This window comes from Eublepharis macularius, chromosome 1, assembly GCF_028583425.1.
Source record: "Eublepharis macularius isolate TG4126 chromosome 1, MPM_Emac_v1.0, whole genome shotgun sequence".
Lineage (NCBI taxonomy): Eukaryota > Metazoa > Chordata > Lepidosauria > Squamata > Eublepharidae > Eublepharis > Eublepharis macularius.
In genome coordinates, this window is record NC_072790.1 from 72,879,352 (window position 1) to 72,891,630 (window position 12,279).

General features: G+C 39.6%; 1 protein-coding gene across 3 annotated transcripts in view; it reads left to right on the top strand.

The window, feature by feature from the left end:
• Positions 1 to 12,279, top strand: part of RIMS1 (regulating synaptic membrane exocytosis 1) — a 432,846-nt gene that overhangs the window by 182,918 nt on the left and 237,649 nt on the right. For all 3 annotated transcript variants that reach the window (XM_054998089.1, XM_054998175.1, XM_054998012.1), the window contains 2 exons: positions 7,009 to 7,349; positions 9,194 to 10,065. In XM_054998089.1, coding sequence (XP_054854064.1) covers positions 7,009 to 7,349; positions 9,194 to 10,065 — 1,213 coding nt within the window. The remainder of the gene's footprint in view (positions 1 to 7,008; positions 7,350 to 9,193; positions 10,066 to 12,279) is intronic.

Consider the following 12,279-nt stretch of genomic DNA (forward strand, 5'->3'; position numbering starts at 1 on the left):
GATGCTGCAGTCAGCAAAGCAGTCCCGAAGAGTCTTTTTCGATGATGATGAGTAACACACCCACCTCCTGGGTAAGTTAGTTTGCTACTCTCCCATGTGGGACTGCACAGAAGACACAATGATGAAAACAGGGTTGCATTACCTGTAACTGTTGTTCGTTGAGTGTTCTTTTGTGCAGGCACACATCCCTTCCTCCTTTCCCCACCATATGCTCTTTAAATATACTAATTTCTGCTTCACTGCCGGATTAGTGAACTGAGGGAGGGATCCACTCGCCCCACCTATTATAGCTGCGCCCACTCAAAAAGTGCATAAAAAGCCTGGGCGAGCATCTTGTGCTTTTTAGAGATATGTCCACAGCTGTGCCTGCACAGAAGAACACTCGATGAACAACAGTTACAGGTAGGTGCAACCCAGTTTTTCCATCATGGATAGTATCCATTTCCATCATATAATGCCTACCCCATCTTCAGTCTCTAGTTTTGGAACACTTATCACTTTGCTGCCATATCACTATTCATTCAAACCGTTAGTGAAGTAGTTGTTCTGAGGCTCTGTTCGACTGTATTCTCCATTTCAGTCTCTAATCCTTGATGCATATTTACAACTTGTCTTTGCATCTCAGTGTCTTCACGCTTTGAACTACATACCACCTGTGGGCTATGCTTATTGCACCTCAGGGTGTTTTTTTTCTCTTACTGTCCTCTGTTCTCTCAGGAGAGCCACCATACTGCCACTTCAATAAGGACAAGATATTGTTGATACCCCGTTGCAGATTTAAACAGCATCATTTTTTCTTATGTCAGATTCTTATTCCTACATTCCCCCCCCCCTTCTCTTACAAACACAGAATGCACTTGGCACTTTTTAAATGTTTAAGAGAGCTCTCTCCCTCTATTTTGACATAATGGCTGTGTCCAGTAAAGAAACAGCCTTTTTCTTCTGTCATTCTGGGTAAAACAAGAAATGACATAACTCTTCCCTGATACTTGTAGGTTTTCACATAATATAGAACTTGGTTATGACCTGAAACTTGGCCATTCCTGTCACAGAAGCACTTGATTCTACCAGAGATGTAGATGTATCCAGTGATGGATCTCCACAACACAGTTAGGCATGCCAACTAGGTTCTGCCATTTGCTTTCATTCAGACATTTGGACTACAGCTGATGATTTATTTGTCCAAGTGGTACTGTGTTTTCTCTTTAACTGGAATACCTGTACTCACCTCCAGGGAGGTCAGCTTGCTAATCTATATGTCCATCAGTGTGATGCACAGAGATCAAGAAAAACAGGTTGCTTATGTGATGTTCTTCAAGTATTCACACAGCCTGCCCACCTTCAACAGGTGCCTTTTTAACATATTAAAAGGTCATCCCATGTGCAAACACCAAGTCATTACTGACCCATGGGGGGACGTTGCATCACAATGTTTTCTTGGCAGACTTTTTGTTACAGGGTGGTTTGCCATTGCCTTCCTCAGTCATCTATATTTTACCCCCAGGAAACTAGGTACTCATTTTACCAACCTCGGAAGGATGGAAGGCTGAGTCAACCTTGAGCTTTCTACTTGAACCCGGCTTCTGCCAGGATCGAACTCAGGTCATCATGAGCAGAGCTTGGGCTGCAGTACTGCAGCTTACCACTTTGTGCCAAGGGGCTCTTGTTGCAATGTAATTATTCATGTTGGAAGGAATTGAGTGAGAAGATGTGGCTCCTCCTCCTCTAGGCATGCTTAGTCCAAGCAGTAAGCATGGGGGAAGGGGATCTCTATGCCAAAAAGCTAGTTCTGGAAGTTTCCAAATCCTAGCTCTGCGCAGGTGCAAAGCCCATCAGACAACCACTCAAAGAACACCTGTTCTTCCTTTTGATCCCCTCACCTATCTGGTGCTGGGTCTCTGTGTCAGGGTATAAAAGTAAAGTGTGTCTAGATTGCACAGTATGAGATAACTTAATAAAAGGAATAATCAGAAGCCCTTGCTTATGTAGAATTGCATCCTTCCACAAGGTATGAGAGCAATGTGAGTGATATAAAAACTATGGGGAAAACAACCCAAAGCTATCAGCACAATCCTCTTTACTAGCAAGACCCATGTACCTTTGCTGATCAGTAAGAGTACCCATCAGTTACATATCTGCTGAGTTCCTCTTCTCTTCACCTCTGACCTCCATAAACTTGACGAGAGAAAGACAAGCACCAGAATAACAGCCATTTCTAAAAACAGTAAAATATTGTCATATTTCAGTTAATTTTAGTTTTAATAGCTGTAGTAACAGACAGGATTTTCAGCCTGGGTTTTGTTTAGATAGTATCCAGCTGCACATTGTTACTAAACCGGGCTAGTATTTTGATTTAAACACTTAACATATGCAAATATGCATTTGATTTATACAGGCATTCAAGATATACTTGAGAAAATGTCTCAGCAGTACAGTTCAGGATGAGTATTTTAACCTCTCACACTCCATGCTGTATAGGTAAGGGACTAGGAATAAGGGATGCGTATCTTATGTCTCACATCTCCAGATTAAGGTTGTCATGTGCCCCCTGACCAACAGTCGGTGGGAGAAAGATTTTTTTTTAAAATTGCAATTGACATAGTGTGATGTGTCTTCTGGGGAAACTCAGATGTGATGTCACATCTCTCTAGGAATCTTTGGAAACTTGGTGATAAAACCAAAACATTTTTGGTTGTTCCTAGAAAGAATTGATATCACTTCTTGGGAAAACCCGGAAAGGATGTCAATGCTGTCCCTGAAATCCTGAAAAATCTGTGGTTTTCCCTGGAAGTGATATCACACCATTGCTGATGGCTCCTCTCCCATGTCCTCACCCCACCTGGTCTTCCCACTGGTTGCCTATGTGGGCCTGGCAATCCTACTCCATACCCTAATTTCACCACTACTAATACCAAGATTCTTTAAGCTATTCACTGATCCCCATGTTGGAAAGGGTCTGCCCCTGTGGCAACAGAAAAGTCAAAACTCTGTCGTCCACTCTGCCAAGAAACTCACGTAAAGGTCATTTCCCCATTACTTAGAAAGGATCCTGGCCTCTCTGACCTACAGATTACCGGGACGTTTCTTATGGGATTTAACTCACAGGTCACAGGACTCAGTGTGAGGTTCTTCGCAACTATCTGTAAAATCTGCCAGGAAATTTTATGCACGAAACAAAAATTTTAAGCAATTTAATCCCTGATTCTGGCTGCACAGTTCAAAATTTTTTAACTGGTGAATCCTGGTAAGATTTCTATATTTTAAGAACTGTATTTCTTTTAAGAACTGTATCTCTTTTTGTATGATTCTTTTATTTATTAAGAATGGTATTTATACGACTTGTGCTGGTCATAGACCATATCAATAAAATTATTTTAAGCTACTAAGTATTCTTCTATCTTTGCAACTTAGATTATATATTTATTTAGAGCATTTTTACTCCACCTTTCTCTGAAGAGCAGACTCCAACTTGGTAACAATGATAAAAAAATCATTAATTTAAAATCCATGTACATACTAACAAGCAGATAAAGCTACTAAAAAATTCCTTGAGGTATACATTTGTGTGACAGAATTACCGTTTCCCCAGCCTGCAACACTGGAGAACAGTAAGCAAGCTCAGTCCGTATTTTAGGCCATTTGTGGTAGTTTCTTTTCTTAATTGACAAACTAATATTCTTACATGTAGCAGGGGAGTCCCCTGAGTATGCAGAAAGCCATCACTTCACTGTGGATGATGCCATTTTCTCCCCTGTTCAGCATAACAAGGCTGTCTTCTTTACTATGGGATGTATGATCTTTCGTCATAGTCCCAGTGCATTGCAGGTCTAGAAGCCACATTTAAAAGACCATAATCCATCACCAGCGTGTTTGTTTGGTTGCCTAACATCTGTGGATTGTTAAGATAAGTTATTACACAGACCTGCTTTAGTTTAGATTACTTTGGACCGCAGCCCAGTATTTTCAATCAGGATATAATTCCTGCGAGCTGCTGGATTGCCTGCTCCACATACTTGCCTTAAAATGTTGTTCAGTAAGCAGCTTTCTCACTGAAACGGTTATGTCACTTCAAGGTTTATTTTTTCCTCTTTTGAAGAAGGACTTGTGTCTCTCTCCCCACCCCCTCTTGGACTAAATGTAACTGAAGGCTAACATAGCATGTTTTAAATAAGCTCTGAAGAGAATTTTAAACAGAGAAGGAAGCATAGCTTCCATGTGAGTACCTATATATCTAATTTCTGTGCTGTGTGAAAAAAATCTTCAATTAATAGCTCTAAATGGCTGTTGATAAAGCTTTTGGCTATAGATCTTTTAGAACTGAGTGTTTGTCTACATGTGTAAAGTGGTGCACATTCTTGTGGTGTGGCTGTTATACAGTGCCATCAATCCTACACAGAGTTACTCCTGTTTAAGTTCATAGATTTCAACTCTGCATAGGATTTCAGTTATAGTTCTTTGGGATGCACAGTTACGCCTAGTAAAAAAAAAGCAGCAAGAAGCTACGTAAGTGTATATAACTAAATTAAGTATCAAATGAACATGTGTAGCTTTTAATGATTAGCTTGTTTTACATTGATTAGGAATGGCATTATATTGAGTGTATAACACTTAGATTAAATCCCAATTTGTATCAATAATTTTTAAACTGATTTTGTTTTTTAGACTTTGTTTATTCAAAATAGCATACAAGCCTTAGAATTTGCTTCAAAATGAACGTATTTCCCACTTACTATTTTTTCATTGTAAACACATTAGTATTGTGTGCAGTAGCACTGAACATGTGAATTTTTGGGTCTCTGCTTCTAGGGGTACAGCTAACCTTTCACTGAAGTCAGTGACAAAACTCCCATTTATCTGAACAGAGTAGGATGCCACCTTTGTTTTTATTCTGTCCCTGGCTCATCAGATTTTGAATGTGTGATCAGATATTAGTGAAAAGTTGTATCTTTAGATGCAGGCTATATACAGTTATGTACAGAATCCAGAGACTGCTAGCTTGTTAAGTAGTTTTGATTTTATTTTACACGTAAATGTCAAACTATGCATTTTCATTTGTTCAGCCTGAAAAACTTAAGCGTTCTGTTCTTTTAACATGTTTCAAAGTCTCAAGTTATCTTGAATAAAGGACAGTTAGAATTTTTTTTAGCTTCCTTGTTGATGTTGTCCTTATTATTGTGTCAGGGCTTTTGATTTTCTTTTAAGTTAAAAATAAAACTTGTTAGCATCACTGCTGGGCTAAACTGTTGATTAGATTTCCAATTTTCTATTTTATTGGAATTCATATCATAAATACTATCTTCATGTGTGAGAATAAAAAATAAAACAATATCTACTTCTGAGCATGGGGTGGGGGGACACAATGTTTCTACAAACCTTACCAAAGGCAGAGTTCTTTCTACCTCGTTGCCTGCTATTTGCAATTACTGTGCAACGTTTACAGCCACTTCAATCATTACTGAAGTAATTTGAGATTGTACTACATGTTTGATTATACTACATTTCTGGGAAACAGTACTCTTATACATTTCATGTGTTGCCATGGATAACAGTTACAAAATTCTCATTTTATTTTTCTTATTGGATTTAATTTATACTTACATTAATATACTTATTACTCACTATACTATGTGTTTTCTTTTTGTGTTTTGCGATTTGTGTACATCATAATTTTTACTCTTGTAGTTTTTATAGAAATGTTAGCTGGAAGAAGAGCTTTCTGTTTGGAATTATTTTAAGTTTCTGTTTCTGTTTATTTCTGTTTATGTTAATAACATGTTGACACAAATGATATTTTATGGTGAGTATGCCCCCGTTGATTTTTAATTAGACTTACTGCCAAGTAAGTCTACATAGAATTTCTAGTCAACTCCTGCCTTTCTGCATCTTCACTTATAGTCCTGAGCTGCCTTCATTCCTCTTTAATCCTCTGGTCCAGCAGCTGCCCTTAAAGTGTGTTGCCTCTATCTGGTGTTGTTGAAACAACTTTTATTTTTAAAATCTACTGCTAATGACCTAGGATTCAAGTACTTGCATGTTTTTAAACTTTCCTGGTAGCAGGATGTGTATTTCCTTTGTGATGTGTATTTGATATATACATATACATATATGTATGTGTGTGTGTATACACACATCACAAAGGTGTATATAAAGGTTTATGTAATAAGGAAGGCCTTTTTGTTGTTCTCTTCCTAAAATGTAATTTCAGTCTATTAATTTCATTATTATCTATGTCAGAAGAATTTATAGGCTTGATGCACATCACATTGTGAAGAGACAGAAGTATATTCAACATAAATGGACAATTGATTTGGGGTATTAGTGTGGTATGATGTTCGATTGGATGGGTACCAAAAATTTATCTACATTTGTTTGGTCTTTAATAGCCCTTAATGAATGGGATTCCCTGGCCTGGATAGTCTAGGTAAGCCTGATCTCATCAGATCTCAGAAGCTAAGCAGGGTCGACCTTGATTAGTAATTGGATGGGAGACCTCCAATGAGAACCTGGGTTGCAGAGGCAGGCAATGGCAAACCACCTCTGTTAGTCTTTTGCCATGAAAACCCCACCAGGGGTTCCCATAAGTCAGCTCTGTCTAGAAGGCACTCTCCATCACCAATGATTGGGATAAAATGTTTGGTTTGAATATCATAACTCAAAATTCACTTTCATATCACATCATATGTGAAAATTGGTTTTCATCCTTAAGTCTGTTGGTGTTAAAAAACAAATACAAACAATCTCATCCTACAATTGTGCAATTTTCAAGGACAAGGGCTTTGCACAATTCAGGTAAAAGGGCTACTGCATTAGTGATAAATGTCCAGTGCAATCAAGATGATATACGTGCGTCTAGTATGTCCTGCTCTGGTTAGTAAGGCTAGCACATTCCACAAGCATGTTTTGAGCATGAGCACCGATTCCAAAGGAAAATCACCTCTTCTTGAATATTTAGCCAAACAAGTATTTTAAAAATCAGTACTCAGACTGTTGTTTTCTTTTTTAACCTAGGTTATGTGGGTATGCAATTTATGCCGAAAGCAACAAGAGATCCTAACGAAATCTGGAGCATGGTTTTTTGGAAGTGGTCCACAACAGCCTTCCAGTCAGGATGGAACACTGAGTGATACAGCTACTGGTGGCAGTTCGGATGCACCTAGAGAAAAGAAAGCAAGGCTTCAAGAACGATCAAGATCTCAAACACCCCTAAGCACAGCAGCCGCCTCTTTGCAGGAAATATCCTCAGTTGTGCAGCCTGACAGAAGGAAAGGCATAGAGCTATCGCAGCAAGCTATGGGCCTTGAGCAGAAGCAAACTTCATCAAGATCTAGAAGTGAACCCCCAAAAGAGAGGTAATGGACTGCCCACATAACTATGGGGAGGATTGCAGCTATGTTATTAAACACTGGGGACTTTTAATCATTAGTATAAAATCAAAATGTATTTTGGTCATGCAACATGCAAAGACACGTTGGGGAGGCAGGTAAGGATACTGTTCCCTGTTCTTGCTCACTTTATATTGCAGCAATAACAGCCGTAAGAGGGAGTCTCAGGCTGGTAATAGCAGCTGCAAGTCCTACCAAGAACTGAAGAGTTGTAAGGAGGGTGGAGGGTGGAAAAAAGGAAACTTTCAAAGAATGGAATCTGAGCCCTTGTATCAAACTGTTAGGCTTTAAAAGCTAATTTACAAACATATAGGTAAGAATATTAAAGGCACAAATTCCATTTTCTTTCTATGCATAATTAAATTTCTAAGAAATGAATAGTCCTTATTTGAAAATGATTTGATGATATTTGTCTAAAACGAACTGGATAAATCCGAAATAGATCTACGTGAATACTAATGGTAAATCTGCTGCTTTAGAAAAAAAGACTGGCTGGAATCCAAATAACAAGCATGCAGGCTTGTTAAAGAACCATGCATGTGCTTCAAAAGCTTTGCTGGCTGTTTCTGCCAGAGCAGCTTCTTTTGAAAATGAACAGTGGCTCTCCCGTTGGTGGTGGAAACTGCAACAGAAACAGCAAAAAGCAGTGCTTTGGCTGTATTCGCTCTCTTCTGTACTGCATGCTCATACTGCTGCTTTGGAACTTAGCCACTGCTTGAAGGTGGCTAGCCAGCCAGGAACAAATTGTTCTTTACTAGCTGGGAAGATGATGAGGAGATTGGAAGATCCAGTAGTTTCTCAGTGCTATTAAGGTAAGGTGGGAGAGTTCTTAGATTAATTCTCTTCCTTTATGAGCAGTTGTGTTCAAGTACGAGTTAACTCAGACGCAGGAACATTGCTTTTTGACCAACAGTGGACGCTTTCTTGCTTTGGGTCCTCAGAAATTCAGTATTTGAGAGCCAGCTTGGTGTTGTGGTTAAGAGCGCTGGACTCTAATCTGGAGAGCCGGGTTTGATTCTCCACTCCTCCACTTGAAGCCAGCTGGGTGACCTTGGGCTAGTCACAGCTCTCTGGAACTCTCTCAGCCCCACCCACCTCACAGGGTGTTTTGTTGTGGGGATGATGGTAACATACTTTGTAAACTGCTCTGAGTGGGCATTAAGTTGTCCTGAAGGGTGGTATATACATCGAATGTTATTATAATATTTGGATATTAACAGTACCTTCCTAAATTCAGTTTTAGCCTTCTAAACCCATTGAAGTCAAGAGGGTGTGGCTCAACTTAGAATGTCACTGTTAAATTTCTATCCAAAGATAAGTGCTAATTCTTAGTTTACAATTTCATATACACAAGTAAAGCTTGTGTAGTGAAGATGCATGCATGTCATGATGTGAGAATGATTGCCCAAGGGTTTTTTTTTAAAGGCCTGTTAAATGTATCTGGAAGTTGAAGGTAGATTTGTTTATATGGATAGCAGAGCAGAGAAATTTTCTGGTGCAAATATTTAGACTCATAGTGCCTGCCTAGTCTTAAATAATTTTTAATGACTTGACTTTTAATAGATTTTGTCTTTACCCATTCTAAAAAGTAAAGCTGAACTTTTTTTTTAACAATTCAGTAATTACTGTGGAAAATCATTATTATTTTAGAAATACGTTATTGGGACAAGTTTAAATAAATCAAAAACCTTGTTTTAACCTTTTCTAAAGTTTCTTTGTTTTTGTTTTATGTGTAGCCTTTGCTTGTGTCTTACCATTTTATTGGTGTCTGGAAGTTGTCACCTTTTTCTGTCTTTTTTCCTTCACATCAGGAAAAAGGCATCCACGGGTTCTGAACAGAATGGGAAAGGAGGTCTAAAAGGTGAGCGCAAACGTGTGCCCAAATCCTCACTTCAGCAGGGTGAAGGACAAGCAGATGAGAGGGAATGTAAAGAAAGACGTGATGGTAGAAGATTAGAGAAAGGGAGGTCTCAGGACTATTCAGACTTTCCAGAACAATTTGAGGAAGGCAAGGCTATAGAGGAAGAGAAGCAAAGGAAAGAAGATGACTATCATACCCGATACAGGAGTGATCCCAATCTAGCAAGGTATCCTGTGAAACCGCACCCTGAGGAGCAACAGATGCGTATTCATGCAAAAGTTTCAAAAGCGCGGCATGAAAGAAGACACAGTGATGTTGCTTTGCCACATACAGAAGTCGAGGAATCTGAGGTATCTGAGAATAAACTAGGAAATCACTCTCAGTTGCAAGGAACTCAGGACACAAAATCTCACTTGGATACTCAGAGAGCATACTCGATAGAAAGAACAGGTGATGTAAGAATTTCTCTTTCTAAACAATTAGCTAATCATAGCCCACCAACTCCCAGGCATAGTGTGGTTCCTCCAGAGCACTTAGAATCAAAAAACCATGATCCCTTTAAAAAAAGCCTAGATCCTAGCTCTGCTATTCTCATTCGGAAAGCAAAGCGGGAGAAAATGGAGACCATGCTAAGGAATGATTCCCTTAGTTCTGACCAGTCAGAATCAGTGCGACCATCTCCTCCAAAGCCTCATAGATCGAAACGGGGTGGAAAGAAAAGGCAAATGTCAGTCAGCAGCTCTGAGGAAGAAGGAGCGTCAACACCTGAATATACCAGTTGTGATGACGTGGAAATAGAGAGTGAAAGTGTCAGTGAAAAAGGTAAGAGTTCCTTTTTTTAAAAAAAATGTTCTAAATTTGTATATATTATGTGTGGAAAATATTTTGTCTCCTGTCATGATTTACTGAAACTATGTCAAAAGAAAGGGTGCTTAAGTTAGCATTATAGTTTCCCCTCCTCTGTAGCATTTAATTATAAGGACCAAACTACGTCAGATGATGGAGATCTGTGACTAGATCTCCCACCTCTTTAATCTTTCCAAATAGCAACCTTTGGGGGGCAGTTTTGACAGGGACCCCAGTAGTGAGTAAGAGGGTGAGTAAAATCAAAAAGAGTCCAGTAGCACCTTTAAGACTAACCAATTTTATTGTAGCATAAGCTTTTGAGAATCAAGTTCTCTTCATCAGATGCATGTTATAGAAACTGGTCAAATATAGAAGAGGAGGAGGGGAGGAGAGAGAAGAGGCAATTAGGGCGTGAGAGGGAGGGTGCAACTAGTAAATGTAAACATCTCCTTTTGGTGTTGGGGTCAGTTGGAGTTTGCCCTGTTAGTTTGTAGCAGCAAAACCAATTCCAATGCAGTATAAGCCTTCGATAACCACAGCTCTCCCCGTCAGATGCATCTGACAAAGAGAACTGTGGTCCCCGAAAGCCCATGCCAGGTGTCACTGGGCTCCCCCAGACCCAGCCTCTGTAAAGGAAATCTGTTACCTGTGATAATGTGATAACCATTCATAGTCCCTATTGAGTCCCAGCTTGACAGAGTCAAATTTGCATATGAATTCCAATTCAGCAGCCTCCCATTGGATTTTGTTTTTGAAAGGTTTCTGTTGAACTACAGCGACCTTTAAGTCTTTGATGGAATGTCCCTCTCCTCTCTGTGTTGTTTGCTTCATATAAATTAGTCCCTTGTAGGTAATATTTGTCCTGGCAGGGAAAGAATACTTCCTCTTTCTGTACCTGGGGACTCCAGGGTATGATGTACTTTGGGAAAAGGGCATGGGTGGAAAAAATTTTAAAAAACAGCACAGCGACCCCAATCCAAATTGATCCCTATTGCTGCTATTTGGAAAAGTTTAAAGAGAAAGGTGTCTTCTCTAGTTTTGCCCTGGAATGTAGATTGCGTGTCTCAGATTGTTTCAGAATTGTTAGGCCTCTGTGTGCCAGCAATCACCAGTGAACTCTGCATGTTTTTCTGTTCACCTCTGATGCTGAAGTCAACAGTGGAACTTAATTTGAGGCTAGATTGCAGTATATGTCAAAACTAGAGAAAAGTCACCTGAAAAGAGAAGAGACACCAAATAGTCTTTGAAAGACCTCCCCACCCCCACCCCACCCCTCCCCCCTCTCTCTCTCACACACACCCACACACACACACCCACACACACACACACACACAAACACACACCTTAGCTTTTACACAATTTTGCTGAACCTAACTGTGGTGACGTATTTTAAAACAAGTGTAACAAATTTTTAACAATGGTAGTTCTCCTTTCTGGCTACATAATCATACTAACTGGGATCATTTAGCCAATGTGGTTATGTGGTTCCATTTGGTTCACCTGTCTTGCCAGACGCCCTGGGTCATGGCATCTGCCCCACCTCAGGGTATCCTGATGTTGGTCCCTGGTGCCAGGTGATGTTCTAATATTCACCCCAAACTCTGTGGTTAAACCATAGAGATTGGGGTGAATGCTAGAGCATTGCTCTCAGCATGACATCACACCTGAAGTGATATCATTGCACTGGAGGCATCCATCATCCCCCTTCAAACAGTATGCCCCAACCTCCCCTACTATTACAGTTGCCCAGCAACAGCCATTGAGGGCATCCATTTCTTAAAACTATAGGTGCTCCTTTTATCAATTTAAGGGTTTTTTTAAAATAAAAAAGCAATTTTTATTTGTTTAGATTTCATATTTATCTGGAAACCTTTTTCAGGTTTAACAGTTCCGTTCATGTTTGTAGAAAGATCTAAAGATCTCTCTTGTCCTTTCATGGTTCCAATTTCTGAACTTTAGTAACCTCAGATTTAGATTTCAGAATTTTCTGTGAACCTGGGTCATTTTATTTGGTATAGTTGTTCAGTTTTAGCAATGTTTTTCAGGTTTGTAGAAATATTTGTCTTGTCAGTCTGATCCCCCAAGGATGCAGAAACATCTGTTTTATTCCCACGTGGCCCCAATCCCTAGGTTTAAGTATCCACAGATTGGGGCCACATGGCTATTTGGTATATGGTGATATGATATCCC